This window comes from Fusarium subglutinans (assembly GCF_013396075.1).
Source record: "Fusarium subglutinans strain NRRL 66333 chromosome Unknown NRRL66333_c0000065, whole genome shotgun sequence".
In the NCBI taxonomy this organism is placed as follows: domain Eukaryota; kingdom Fungi; phylum Ascomycota; class Sordariomycetes; order Hypocreales; family Nectriaceae; genus Fusarium; species Fusarium subglutinans.
In genome coordinates this window covers 31,894-46,382 of record NW_023502128.1, presented here as the reverse complement: position 1 = coordinate 46,382, position 14,489 = coordinate 31,894, and the positions used below count along the sequence as shown (strand labels likewise).

Below are 14,489 nucleotides of genomic sequence, written 5' to 3'. Positions count from 1 at the left end.
AGGATCCCAAGAATTGTAGTTTTGTTTCCCCCCTGCTTCACCGCAAAATAGTAGTTTTGCAAAATATGATGAGGCTGACTCTTTCGTCTTGTCCCACGCGTGGGAGCCTTCTTTCTCATTTTTATTTCTTTTAAATTTCTTCACGACACCGCCCTCGCTCTCCAGTCTCTATTCATTCTATCCATCATTTATACAGCGTCTTCCCCAACAGCAGTGGTCGATTCGCCGGCAAATAAGGCTGCTGTGAAGTGTCACCAATATCCACCATGGATCCTCCCTGGTTCACAGCTCCAAACGATTTCTCCAATGAATTCCACAATTTTGGTCAACCATTTCTTGGCACACACCTACCTAGTTTCGAGATCCCAGCTCCACACGAAGAGGTTCTTGATAGACACTTTGTCGCAGACCAAAACCATTCCTATGCTCCACTGGATCCTGCTTATGACTTCTTCATCCAAGGGCTCCAGGATGGCTCCTCTGTGGACAACTTAGATGGTCTGGGGGCGGCCCAAATTACGCCTACTGCTACAACGGGTCCTCCCCGAAAGAGTAGGAAGAAAAAGGCTCCGACTCTACGTGATGAAGACTTTGAACCATTCAAAGACCGAATCCTCGAACTCTATGAGACGCACAAGCTGCCACTTGAGAAGGTTAAAACCGTGATTGAGGAGGAATTCGGCTTCACCGCTCAGTAAGTGAATTTCATCCTTCAATCGAGAAAGACTTGTGACTTACTGATATGTTCCAGACCACGGCAGTATCAGAGCCGCATAACCAAATGGGGCAAAGACAAGAATGTCAAGAAAGTGGAGATGAAAGCCATCGTCCGGAAGCATCAGCAGAGAGAAATTCTCGAGACTGACAAAAGGAAGCTGTGTTTCACCGTCAGAGGTAGAGAGGTAGACGCAGGTAAGATCGACCGATGGATGGAAAGAAATGATGTCCCACGAAATGATCTGTACGCTCCAAGTCCTGCAGCATGTAAGTCAGATCCGACAATAGTGAGATCAATGCAACTGACTTTACATATCTAAGCTACCCCGTCCGCAGTCAATTGCAGAACAATCTCTGAGAGAGGTTCCCTCGCCCACAGTCCAGCTTTATCAGAAATGGGTCTCACCTTCTCTTCGGGCGGCATCACACCAGTAGCTCAGAGTCCAATGGCATCTTCTCCCGCACTCTCCTTACGAGGAATAATCCAAGGCCGCGGCAGTACTTTCACTGGACAGAGTCCGGCGCCTTTCTATCAAGCTCTTCCTGCCCTACGCCCGGCTTCTGATCCATCAGCTACAAGTCCTGTCCATCCACTGCCAAGTTCTACTTTAAACTCCCGGCAGTATCGCTACAAACAAGCCGATGAAGATCGTCTACGGTCAGAACTATCTGTGGCGGAGACCTTGTTCGGCTCCGAGCATGTTGAGACCCTTCGTGTATTGGCCGTCTTGACCGAAGTTCTTCTTGATCAAGGGAGATACAAATCCGCCGAAGAAATGATTCGCAGAGCGATTGCAGGCTATCAGAAGACAATAGGCGGACACGATATTCGCACTCTCGATGTTTTGGAACTCCTGGGGCAAGTTTTCGCTTGGCAGGGCCGGTACCAGCAGGCCTCAAAACTCCAAGAAGAGCTACTTGAGACCAAAAGGGTGGCTCTTGGCGACGAGCATCGATCCACTGTGTCCTGCATGGCTCTTCTGTCAAGGGTGTATCGGAATCAATACCGGTGGGAAAAGGCTGCTTTAATTTCTGAGCGAGTGCTAGAAATATCCAAGAGGATATGGGGTGAAGCGGACACCGATACGCTGACAAGCATGGCGGATTTGGGGTTGGCATACATGCACTTGGGGCGATCAGAAGAGAGCAAACATCTAATAGAGCATGCCTTCAAATTAAGCAATAATCTCCTCGGGGATGAGCATTTTGCTACTCTGCGCATCATGTCTGGCCTGCGAGTTTCATATGCACGACAGAGCGATTGGGCTCGGGCAGAGATGCTTTCAATGCAACTTGTCAACACATATATGAGAATACTGGGCGAAGAACACCCCCACACTTTGATCTCCAAAGCTGAATTGGCTTATACATATGGAGGCCTAGGACAATTAGAAAAGGCCGAAGAGACAGGAGAGCAAGTGCTCCAGGTACAGAAAAGAATATTTGGGAAGAACCATCCTGATACACTGCAAACTGCAGAAACCCTGATGTATGTATACAAGAAGCAAAACGAATATGGAAAGGCTGAGGAGCTCGGAAGGTATATTCAGGAGATGAAAGGGGCCAGCCAGGCGGATATTTAGTGAGGGTAGTTCTTCCCAGTACAGGGGAACTCGAAGCTTATTACTACAAACAGGAGCATCATTTAATCTTAAGAGCTAAAGTTTTAGCTACGATACAACTTGACACGTGACGTAATTCGACAGTCTTGTACGGTGATGATGTGCCATAGTCATAGAGCTGCAAGACAGGTGATTAGTAGTCTGTCATAGGTCACGCGACAGTAGAAGGACGCAGTATCCCTATTCATTGTTTGCAAAAACTTCTGGCTGGCTTATATTCAGCAATGAAGCAATTCAACTGTGGAGAATGTCGGTTGGTGTTTGTGTAAGGCGATCGAGGGTATCGGTGTAATGCTGACAGATGCTGGTGTTGATGTCGATGTTTAGATCGCCCTACCCGAAGTTTATCGTCGACGCCTCCCGCATGTGAGTGGGTAAATCGAGATACAGTGTGAGCTAGAGCGAGTCAGTCAGTCACGTGTCGGTACAGTCAACAAGGTCAGAGATAACGGTTATAAACAGATAAGTTAAAAGGTCTAAGTCTAACTATAGAATTAGGGTTAGAATTTATATATAAAATATAATAATTTACCTAGGTTAATGCCTATCCTGCCTAGCTGGCCTGTTTGCCCTTATTTACACTTATCTTGGTGTTTGTCCTGATAATTAACAATCACATGGCCTGTTTGCAGGCACAATCTAACATACAGTTTAGACTACCCTGTAGATTCGGCATAACGAGGAGATGACACGTTGGGAGAGGTTTTGACTGTAGGAAAGCGTTAGATCTTTAGAATTAGACAGATACCGGTATAAATTTATGTTTTAATATCGCCTCATTTTCACAAATCTTTTCAAGTAATTCGGTAGGGCTGCTTCAGTTGCATAAGCGCTCAGCCATCCTTCCACCGCTAGAGCCAGTTGGGAAGGGTTCCCATTTCTGGCTGCCGTCCCCTCTCGGCAGAACCAGGCAAGCCCAGGCCATTCCAGGGCGTCAACCAATGCCAAATCTCAGATGACTTGTTTTGGTCTGGTCCTGGCCTGGACCTTGATTCGGAGCCTCCACCTCCACTGTCTCTTTAATCTTCCCGAGCACTCCATCCCGCCCGCCCATTACCATCCTTGAATGTTTGGTTATCCATCTTTATCCATTCCATCCATCCCTCCCTCCCTCCCTCCCTCCGTCTCTTTGCTTGTTTTGGTCACATCACCAACTTTGTTCGAGTCTTTGTTCTGGCTGATTCACTTGGTATTTTGTATTAGCACCTGACTCAAGTCCCTTCCCTCGATTGCGTCACGACATCTCGACGTCTCCTTGTTGCCTGCTGTGCGCGTCCTGTTGTGGCACTATCATCTCAACGTTTTTAACCGCCAAGCTTACGCCGCCCACGCATACGCATCACGTCCCATTTCCATCTCTGACCGCTGTCTTGCACTCAACTGTCCTGCCGCCAGATCATCGCCTGAAGATCGAGTTGCTACATCAACAGGGGCTCGAGGCCTCGAACTTCCCAATGTCGAATAAGAACGAGGCCTTGTCCTCGATGGATCCCTTCTCGCCTGCACATCAACCCGACGAGGGTTACTCCGAAGATCCTCTCACACCAACCGTCAATCAGGAGTTATCGACTGCTCTATCGACTGCTCTTGCTACGCTGCGTTCTCCCTCTGACTTGAGCACATGGCTTGTCGCGAACTCGTCGCTTCTGCCCCTCGAGGTCAGAACAGGTATGTTGTGTTGATTGGATTGTTGGGGTCTGGTTGCTGACTGTTGACAGAACTGACCATGGCGTTACTCGACAACTTGCCCACGTCTGTCATCGCCGAGATCGTTCACCGATTGAACCCGAGACTTTACATCGATTTTATTCAATACCTCCCCGCTGAGATCTGCCTTAAGATTCTAGGTTTCCTTGATCCTGTGTCTCTCGTAAGCGTCACGCAGACATGCCGTGCCTGGTACGAATTGGCACTTGACCGAAAGCTATGGGAGCGTTTATACTATATGGAGGGTTGGAAGACAATCATGAGCGAGATCGAAGCCTGCGAGACTAAGGTTAACAACGGCCTCGACAACTCGATTCGTCACCTCAATCGACTCCAGTCGATGCAGGACGCCCACCCCAACAAGATTCGTGCCGTTGTCAATTCGGAGGAGGACCTCGAGATGACAGATCGTGACCGCACGCCTGGCCCCAGCGAGACCTTGGCTGGCGGGAGCATGTTCGGTAGCCCTTCTTCCTCATTCTCGTCGAGTCGACCTGCGATCGTGCCCATGGGCGAGATGGACCTTGATGGGTTGTCGAGTAGAAACCCGAGCTTGGATCGAACACTTTCATCATCGTCCGACAGCAGAGGAAAGCGTAAAGAACCCAGCGATGATACCGAGTCCTCCCTAGCTTCAATGTCGCTAGCCGATGCAGCCAACACATTACCACCTTCATCATTGTATATCTGGGATGTGGGTCGATCACGATATCGTATCAACTGGCGCTATCTGTATGGCATGCGACGGAAGTTGGAGGCGAATTGGGAGCTTGGAAAATACACCACTTTCCAATTTCCTCATCCCAATTTCCCCGAGGAAGGTCATCAGGAGTGCGTATATGCCCTACAGTTCGACAAAGACTACTTGGTGAGCGGCAGCAGAGATCAGACCATGCGTATCTGGAACGTTCGCACCCGCCGACTTGTCCGACCACCTTTGACGGGACACATGGGCTCCGTCCTGTGTCTCCAGTTCGATTCTGACCCCGAAGAGGATCTCCTTGTTTCTGGAAGTAGTGACTCCAACGTCTTTATCTGGAAGTTCTCGACTGGTGAGTTGGTGCAGAAACTAACACGAGCTCATCACGAGTCCGTTCTCAATGTGCGCTTTGATAAGCGAATCCTGGTTACGTCTTCCAAAGATAAGACGATCAAGATTTTCAACAGGCGCCCGTTGAGACATGGCGATTTGGGCTACAACAGCGGCGATCTAGTCGGCCCAGTACCTGTTCACCTGCGAAGGTACGGTCTTGAGCCGGACCTTTCCCAGGAACTTCCCGTCAAGCCTCCATTCACCATGATCGGTCGTCTGGATGGACATAGTGCTGCCGTAAACGCCATTCAAGTCCGTGACGAAACCATTGTTTCCGTATCGGGAGATAGGCATATCAAGATATGGAATTGGCCAGATCAGGCCTGTACTCGGACGATTCCAGCACACGACAAGGGAATCGCGTGCGTGGAGTTTGATGGGCGCAGGATTGTTAGTGGTAGCAGTGACTGGGAAGTCTGCATTTTTGATGCACCTACTGGCCTTAAGGTTGCTCAGTTGCGAGGACATGCCCACCTGGTGCGTACTGTCCAGGCGGGATTCGGTGATTTACCATACAGCACAGCAGAAGACTGGGCGGAAGCCAAGGCTGTCGATGCTGAGTACATGCGCGCACTTGAGGCTGGTGAGATTGATAATGCCATGGACCGACGGCATAGGAGGGACCGCCGGGCAAATGCTGGAAGCTCTCGACCTCAGGATGTTCAGGCGTATGGCGCCAAGGTTCCCCCCGGCGGTGGTGGAGGCAGAAAGTATGGTCGCATTGTATCTGGTTCCTACGATCAGAGTATTATTATATGGCGACGCGACAAGGAAGGTGTTTGGAAGCCCGCAATCCATCTCCGACAAGAAGAGGCTGCAGCTGCTGCCCAGCGTGAGGCTGCGGCCAGCTTGTCGAGCGCAACGTCGAACGTCGCGATAGCCGGATCTCTGGCTAGTAGGTCTTCACATACGTCCACAATCGTGCCTCGATCTCCGTCTACGAGCGGCACTCCTCTGGGGCCTTTGATGCTGCGCGATCACCACGGGGATTCCCAGCGAACGGCAAACTCATACCAAGCGCTAATCGACCAAGCGGTGCCTCTTGGGCCCATCTCGTTGCAACACGTGCTTGCAACATACCCGATCCTGCTGGCTCACCATTCCTATCTACAAACCGCCATTGAACGCGAGACTTCGCCTTTGATCCGAGCCCAGCTTAGAGGGGTGGTAACGGATGCTTTGGCCCATCTTCAAATTCGACAAATGCCTATGCGACAGCAGTCGAGTTCTAGTAGTTCCCATATGTCCAGCGATAGCGGCCGTACCAACCCGAGATCTGGCCAAGCACCTCATGCGGTGCCCGTTCCAGGAGGACCAGCCGCGCAACCTCCGGCTAATAACCATGCACAAGGCGCGCCTCCTGTACAACCTGCTCAACCTCCGATTCACCATGCTCATCATGCAGGCCATCATCCTCATATCGCCGCGGCCGAGAACACGTCAGCCCGAGTGTTCAAGCTACAATTTGACGCGCATAAAATTATTTGCTGTAGTCAAACACCAACGATTGTTGGATGGGATTTCTGTAACAAGGATCCCGCATTGGAAGAAGCTGTTCGATTCTTTGCAACAGTCGACTAGATCTGTAATCCTGAACCATAAATGTATAAATCAGAAAGCATTCTTTTGAGCGAGGGAGTTGGGTTACATGGGCTTGGCAGAGTCTTATCGAAAACAATGCACAGAATTTAGGAGTTCCATTGGTTACAGTCAGGTAGATGTCTTATGTGTACGAATGCGTACTAGACACCTGCGGATACTTGGGATCAATGTTCTTCAACAAGTAGAAAATACAAGTTTACTGCATCCATGACAATAATGGAAGTGAAATGATGTGCTTGGGTGAACCTACGAACCTAACCAACGCCGTGACAAGCAAAATCCATGTAGAAATCTCCTAGAAGTCCACTGTGATCCAACAACACCTCGCGTTAACCAGCAACCTGCTTCACCTTGTCTTCAGTCTGAGGAGGCTCGTCCACAAACTCCGGCACGACCTCGTCCTGCAAGAAACCCGGCACAGCACCACCCATCTCATGCTCCATCTCAACCTCCATCCCCAACGCCTCCAGCTCAGCATCCAGCTCATCCTCCTCCACATCCTCAGGGATATCATAACTCCTCGCCAAACTCTCCTGAATCTCATTGCCCACATCCATCAGATCCGCCATCTCATCCTGCAACCTCTCAATCTTGTCGATATCAATCTTGCCATACTGCTTCTTCAGCTCCTTATTCGTCGTCTTCATCGCATCCACCTGCGTCATCACGTTCTTGAGGTTGTCCTGCATGTTGCTCGCCTGCTCCATGTTCCACACCTGGCTCTCAAGCTTGTCCTTCTCCGCCTCGTACGCCTTGCGGCGCTGCAGCACCTTGAGGGCCTTCTGCTTCATCGCTTGCTTGCCGGGGCCTTCGCGCATGCGGGACAGCTTTTCTTGGTAGGCGCCGAGCTCGGCGTTGAGGGCTTTGAGTTTGGTGTCGAGGGAGGATATGCGGGTGTCGAGGTTGGTTATGGCGCCGTTGAGGGTCGGTTTGGGGCCCGCGGGCTTGGCGCCGAAGAGGCGGTTCATCTTGACGTTTGTAGGGGTCGATGGTAATGAAGAAGAGGTTTTGGTTGTGGTGGAAGGGTATAGGGGGTAGATGCGTGGTATGTGTCGTGGAGGTGGTGATTGTAAGGGTCGGAAATGGTGGCCTGGCGAGATGACGTTCACTGCGCACGCGGCTCAAATGGATGGTGGTATAGAGTGAGCGGCGGGGCGGGACCGACACCCCGCCTTGGATCTGAGACTCAAATCGAGTTACCCTAGAACCAAAATGCGAAAATTCAAGAATCAAAGTTTGGAACACAATTTGATATCCTTGGAGCGGATGAGTGATAGACACAGGTATTAATAATATCTCTATGTGCTTTTGCAGTAAAACAGGTGTTTTCCAAGGCCCATCCAGCCCATTTTTGGTGGGTTGTTGCAGATGTCGCATTCTGCATTGAGAGGACCCGCAGAAAGTAAACAAATATTCCTGTCAAACAGAAAAGACCCTGACCTGGTTTAGCACAACCGCTGGTTCCCGCTTATAGTCCAGGGATTTTGATCACGGAAGTCAAATTTCATGCTATTGTTTAGTTTGTGGTACTCGGAACGAACATATGGCTTGAGCAAAGACGTGAGCCATTTCTGCCTCGGGTGAGACATGCTATTACTTTACACGGGAGCAGTTCATCAGAACGGAGTAGGTAGCCAAGCTCAGAGCAAGGCGGGAGTGTCATTCAGGAAATGTGATTGGTCTTTCGACTCTGTCAGTGTCTAACTCTGATGTACACCTTTAAGCATGTTCCAACGTCTTGAGACGACATTTGGAAGCTTGATATATGATAATGGCGGAATCGTCGTCCAATAATGAATGCTGGCGATAATATGGAGTAAAATCAATCTCATTTTAGACCCTATTGATCCTTGGCACTCTCATTTACTAGAGGTAGATCGTGGTGGTCTGTGGTTCGACAATGATCACTCGGACCAAACGTCAATGTCGCCAGCACCAGTAATTCAACAATTGAACAACAATAGGTAGGTAGCCAACAGCAACGAGAATCGTTGGCCTCACAGCAAGTAAAGTCTCAATTGTTTACTTCTGCTTCTCATTGACAGGCCGCCACTGCTCGCCAGCTGCCAGCAGTGGACCCTGAAAGCGGTGACCATTCATGACCCACAATTCTCTGGTGCCCACCCACAGACGCGTCTGGAGCTCCAAGCCCAAAGCGCCTCCATCTTCGCAGCCCACATCGAAATTCAATCCGCAAAACAAAACAAACTCTCCAACTTCTTTGCGCACGAGCACTTGACTTCACCAACAATCTCGTCACGAACTCAACTGCTACTTCGCAAACACTTTCGTCACAGTCTTCAGCTTCTTCAAGCTTTATTTTCACACTTTTCGCATCCTCTCCGCTTCGTTACCCCGTATCGCGGGAGGTTTGTTTACTTCAAAACCTTCGCTTCCGCGCTGCATCTTTGCGATGGCGGCTGCGGACGTCCCCAAATGGGGCTTTGGGCAAGAGCCCATGCAAATGTGAGTGTTTATCCTCATCGTGAAGATTATCATGTCGTCTCTTGAATATACTGACAATTTATTTGTAGTAAACCGGTTGCTGCCGACTTCATCCCGCATTTCGCGACCACTGGCGATACTCGTGTCGACGCTGGCAAGACGTAGGTTTTCTCGACCGTTGAACTCAAAACAGCCTCACTAACGGTTCCATAGCTTCCTCAAGTTTGGAAACTTTGCGTTCAAGAAGCCTCTTACCCGACCACCCGCGTGGCAACGGGTTCCTACACAGTCGCTTGCCGCTCCCAGCTCGAACCGACAGATTATGCGCCGAGTTACAGTTTCCAACAGCCTTCAGCTTGATACACCCTTCGTCATCTTCCCAAATGTATCCGCCATTCCTGTTCCTACTCGTGAAGAGCTTGGGTTCGACCTTACTCTTCCTCGCAAAGTCCAACGCCTAGAAACCTACAAACCTGTCTTTAGGGAACCAGTGTATGAGGATTTCTTGATGTTCTCGCATGCACAGCACATGCACCAACTCATGAGAGCCAAGGGTAAGTAACTTCTCGAATACTGCGCTGCCTTTTAACTGACATTTAATCTAGTTGATATTGCGAACGGCCTTATCGACACTCACTCTGGCCATATACGCAAAGACATGAAGGCTATCGAACAAGGAGGCCGAAAAATTGTTCCTCTCAAGCGAGTTGCTGGACTCATCAGCACCGAAGTTGTCGATGCAGACGGTTCCCCCATGTCCCTGGTGCCGGCCAGAGGTAACCGATTTCTTACGTACAACGATGTGCTTCGTAAGATCCAGGACGCCAACCAATCCGGAAACCAGTCCGTCAATCTCAGAGGTGCGTCCATCTCAGAAGTCACTTCCGCACTTCAAGAAAGTCATAAGCCTCGTCGAACGCGCCTCGCTGCTCTTGGCGAGCCCGAACTCTCCACCATCTTGGATGAGGAAGAACCAGAGAGTTCCCCCGTTCAGGAACCTGTTCAGGAGCCTGTTCTCTTCCCCGGGTCCCCCTCTCCCTCGAAGCGACTTGGTCGTTTCCTCACCAGCGACACCATCAAGAAGAGCGTCCGCCGACTTTCGAAGCTTGCCAAACTCGTCCAAGGTTCGCCTTCCAAGTCGTCCTCTCCCAAATCTTCTCCTTCCAAGTCGAAGCGTGCTTCTTCACCTCTCGCCCAGCGTTCTAGCCCTGTCTATGAATCTGCTGCCAAGGACAACATGTCCACTGAGTCCGTCGCTGACTCTCCCACTCGCCCTGGCCGAACTTTCCGAGTGCCATCTGAGTGCGACTCATCTTCTTTCGAAGATACTGGTCTCCCAGAGACCCCCAACAAATCTTCGTCGCCCGTTATGAACTACTCGCGACCCATCGCTCCCACTCCCTCTCAGTGGGACCGACCTGCGCCCTCGACTCCCGCCACTCCTGCTGCCCAGAGTGCCCCCTTCAAACCCGTCACCCCTCAGCAGACCGACAGTCCCATCGGTCTCGCTGCCCTTCTTCCTGCCATCCTCCCTCCCTCCACTCCCAAGCCGCATGGTTGCACACTTGAAGTCCTTGAGCCTAGTGAGACTTTCGACTTCGGGGAAACAACTTCTTTCGGTGTCTCCAACTCTTGGTTGCTATCGTCTCCTCTGGCCACTGAGCCCAATCGTATCAGGGCCGGTAACCAGGCGCGCCGTCGCCGTAGCGAACCTCTGCTCCGCAAGTGTCTCGACACCCGAGCCCGTCGTCTCTCGTCCTCTCCTCAGAAGGTCCAATTCCAACAGGAAGCGATCTTCAGTGATGACATTTCTATCGCCTCGCTATTCGACATAACTTATGAGTCCCCTGCGAAGGCCGCTGCCATCGATGCAGCCGACGAGACTTCTGTTCTCGATTCTATTACTTCTCCCTCCAACGAGCCTGCAGCTGAAAGCGCGGCCGAGCACACTCTTCCTCTTGACACCATTATGGAGGAGAGTGTTGCCACTGAGGCTGATCCCATTGAGGCAGCCCACGAGACTTCTGTTCTCGATTCTACTTCTTCTCCTTCCAAAGAGCCTGCAGCTGAAAGCGCGGCTGAGCAGACCCTTCCTCTTGACACTATTATGGAGGAGAGTGTTGCTACCGAGGCTGATCCCATTGAGGCGGCCAAACCTACCGAAGGCGAGTCTACCTTGGGCTATGCCAGTGTTCTCACTGAGAACCTCTGGTTGCGAGATCTGAACTCTTCACCCACCGCACCTCCCGCCAACCAACAGGACGAGCAACACAGTTCCATGCAGTCACCCACTACCGTTGCCGAGTCACCTGTCACCAAAGCTCCCACTTCTTCTGAAGAAGGTGTTGTCAACATCGATGTCCGGGAGAACCCTGACATTTTCGGGACTCAAATTTCCTCACCACCTGCTCCTACTCCAATTCAAAATCTTTCTCGCATGGCCGACGACGCCTGCAATGGCCACGCTAAGGTCGTGGTCACTGAGGAAAACGGTAGACTCTTTGTCCGATTTAAGGTGTCGGCCAGATATGCCCACATGTTCCCTGCAAGCCAAGGGTTCAACGATTCCCTCTCGTTCTCTCCATCCGTCGACGTTTCTACACCAAGACCTCGACCCGTCAACACCACCCTGCAGACTCCTGATCTCAATAGCTTCAGTGACGTTACCAGCCCATCTCCCAGCGTAATGCAGACCCCCGAACCTCGATCTACCGAGTCACTCCTCAAGACACCGGATACCAACGGTGTCGGTGTTATCGACCGCTCCTCCTCCGGTGAATTTGATACACCTGAACTTCCTCAGAATGACAACACTCTTGTCTTCGGCGAACCTACAACAATCGACCGACCTTCTTCTATTCGACGCGCTACTCGCCGTCAGAGCGAGATGACTCCCTTGAAGCGTGCTACAAGAAACGCAATGGGCATCTCTCAGGGGCCAGCCACACCCCGATTCGCTACGCCGGCGGCCGATAATGGTGACCAGACCTTTGTTATGGAAGAAACACCCGCTAAGCGGGACGATGAAACACCTGCTCAGCAGGTCGACACTCCAGCAGCTCCCCCTATCCAGGAGGTAGAAGCCGCTCCTGCTGCCAATAATGGTGGCCAAGACTTGGACAGTCCAGGTCGGGATTACTTACGCGCTTTCATTAACCAGAATCGCCGAACTACCGCTTCCACATCCGCTACTGCCACTGCCACTGCTACTGCTACCACCAACGAATCCTCAACTACCGCTGCTACAAACACCACCACCCTTACACCCGCAGCAGAAATCATTCCTGCCGTCACCACGACCGAAGCAGGATCTCCTATCGCACCAGCAGCCAAGCGCCAGCCTCTTGGAGCTCGAAGCCCTAACAGGGGTAGTCCCATGAAGGCCAAACGTAAGGCAGACGGTGATGGTTCGTCACCATCACCGCCAAAGAAAATGAAAGTCACTGCCAAGACCAAGGCTAAGCGCCAGAAGGCAGAGTTGGCCATCGACATGACTGATCTTCCCTCTGCCTCTCCCTCTACCACCACCACCACCTCTCCCTCCGCCGACACTCCCAACAGCAAGCAGGTTGACGAGCTTGCGCCCAATAGATCAGTCACCCGCCGATCGTCTCGGCTCCGAAGCCAAGAGCACCCGAGCGGTGCTCCCAAGTCGTCGCTGCCTACTCCGATCAAGCTCGGCCGAGCCGGTGCTGGCCGCAGCCTCCCAAAGAAGGCTCGCAGTGAGGAAGACGAGTTGGCTCGCAAGACAAGGGCCAACACCAAGCGGAACATGGGTAAGGCCGAGTTCCCTGCCGAGGTCCTCGTTAGAATTGCGGACGAGGCAGAGAAGAACTCTGACCATGGTGAGGAGTCGGAGAGGCCAGCAAGTGGTCGACGCGTGGGGTGGAACCAGCCCCTGGAGAAGGTGCAGGGAGAGGAGCCCAAGAAGGGGCGGGCCAAGGGCAAGGCCACACAAGGACAGACGGGCATCTCGAAGCCCAAGGCGAAGCGGGCCACCAAGGTGGCAGCGGATCTGGGCATGGTGGCCAACGGCACACCCGCCAAACCCCAGCGCGTGACGCGTTCCAGCGCACGCTCTGGGGTTTGAGCACCCAGAAGTCTCCCGACAGATGGAGACAGCTGCCTTGGTGGTTGGCGGCTTTTGCCTTTGTTTTGACGATTTTTTGCTTTGCTTTCGACATGTCGACGCTGGCACCAGTTGGTGCACAAGAACAAGAACAAGGACGACGACGACTTCTTTTTTGGCGGCGTTCGGGAGGGTGGGCTCCCGACGTCTTTTCACGAGGGCATGATGCATTGCGAGGCGTTGGTGGTTGCGCAAAGATACCACATTTTGGAAGTTTCTGGGACCTGTTTTCGGTGGACGACGCAGGTCGGTGTACGGGTTTAAAGTCCTCGGGATGAGGCTGGAAAACATAGATGCCCCGGATGGGCCATTGTACGAGAATAAGACTTGATTCACACATGATATTGCCTTGCTTTGTGATTTGCCATATGTGATTTGTTGAAACATTTACCTAGTGTGCTGGAGAGCAATGGCACTGTCGCCCTTTGTTATGGTTGTTACTTGTAAGCCTTGATCTCCTACCAATACGTAGGAAGATAATAAGATACGGAGATATCTACGAGTGAGCAGTCACAAAGTCCATAGTCAAGGGAGAATATTTTATTATTTATGTCTATCTAATTGGGAAACCCAAGTCTTTATGTATGATAGACAGTATTAATCAGAATGACGTTAAAAATCTCGAGGCTAAGATAAGTCGGAGACGACGGCCTGATCAGATATTATTGCGGTATCTCACGAGCCATTTTAGTACAGGGAAGCCATGATATGCTTAATGGCGGGGACAATGCCATCATTCTTTTCAAGCAGATGTTTCTCATCCCAAGACATCCCAAGATCGTGGGCTGTCGATCCACTGGACAAGGAATTCGACGGTTTTGTTTTCGTGGTCTACTCTGTGGCGGACCCAGTATTCGATTTCGTTCTGGATGTCATGATGGCGTCGGTGTGATCGGTATGATCGCTAGTAGCATCAAATTATGTCTGGTCGCCATCATCTGCAGCCGACGTAGAGAACTGGGGTGTAGCAAGCCCGTAGCAGACATGGACGTCTTACGAGTGACTTTCATTCTCTTTGGAGGTGATGGTTCGTCACCATCACCGTCGGCCTTACGTTTGGCCTTCTTCGGGGATCTTGATCTCGACGGACCGTCCAGAGTTATATATACTAGACCGGTTCCCCATTCCGGGGCGGATGCACGCTGTTGGGAGTTGTGGGGATGTTTGGTGGCAC

General features: G+C 51.4%; 4 protein-coding genes across 4 annotated transcripts; 3 read left to right on the top strand and 1 right to left on the bottom strand.

Moving 5' to 3' along the window:
- Positions 1 to 266: 266 nt before the first annotated feature.
- Positions 267 to 2,300, top strand: FSUBG_6281 (kinesin light chain 2; the record flags this gene model as incomplete). The annotated part of the gene is made up of 3 exons (XM_036684463.1): positions 267 to 694; positions 752 to 984; positions 1,054 to 2,300. The coding sequence occupies 3 exons, from the start codon at positions 267 to 269 to the stop codon at positions 2,298 to 2,300; spliced, it is 1,908 nt and encodes a 635-aa protein (XP_036538153.1).
- A 1,493-nt stretch (positions 2,301 to 3,793) lies between these two features.
- FSUBG_6280 (putative f-box WD-repeat) lies at positions 3,794 to 6,720 on the top strand (the record flags this gene model as incomplete). The annotated part of the gene is made up of 2 exons (XM_036684462.1): positions 3,794 to 4,007; positions 4,058 to 6,720. 2 exons carry the CDS (start codon positions 3,794 to 3,796, stop codon positions 6,718 to 6,720), a joined length of 2,877 nt encoding a protein of 958 aa, XP_036538152.1.
- Positions 6,721 to 7,070: 350 nt separating this feature from the next.
- On the bottom strand, positions 7,071 to 7,709 carry FSUBG_6279 (Snf7; the record flags this gene model as incomplete). The annotated part of the gene is made up of 1 exon (XM_036684460.1): positions 7,071 to 7,709. The coding sequence occupies one exon, from the start codon at positions 7,707 to 7,709 to the stop codon at positions 7,071 to 7,073; it is 639 nt and encodes a 212-aa protein (XP_036538151.1).
- Positions 7,710 to 9,154: 1,445 nt separating this feature from the next.
- Positions 9,155 to 13,276, top strand: FSUBG_6278 (uncharacterized protein; the record flags this gene model as incomplete). The annotated part of the gene is made up of 4 exons (XM_036684459.1): positions 9,155 to 9,207; positions 9,276 to 9,347; positions 9,400 to 9,740; positions 9,792 to 13,276. The coding sequence occupies 4 exons, from the start codon at positions 9,155 to 9,157 to the stop codon at positions 13,274 to 13,276; spliced, it is 3,951 nt and encodes a 1,316-aa protein (XP_036538150.1).
- Between the last annotated feature and the right edge of the window lie 1,213 nt (positions 13,277 to 14,489).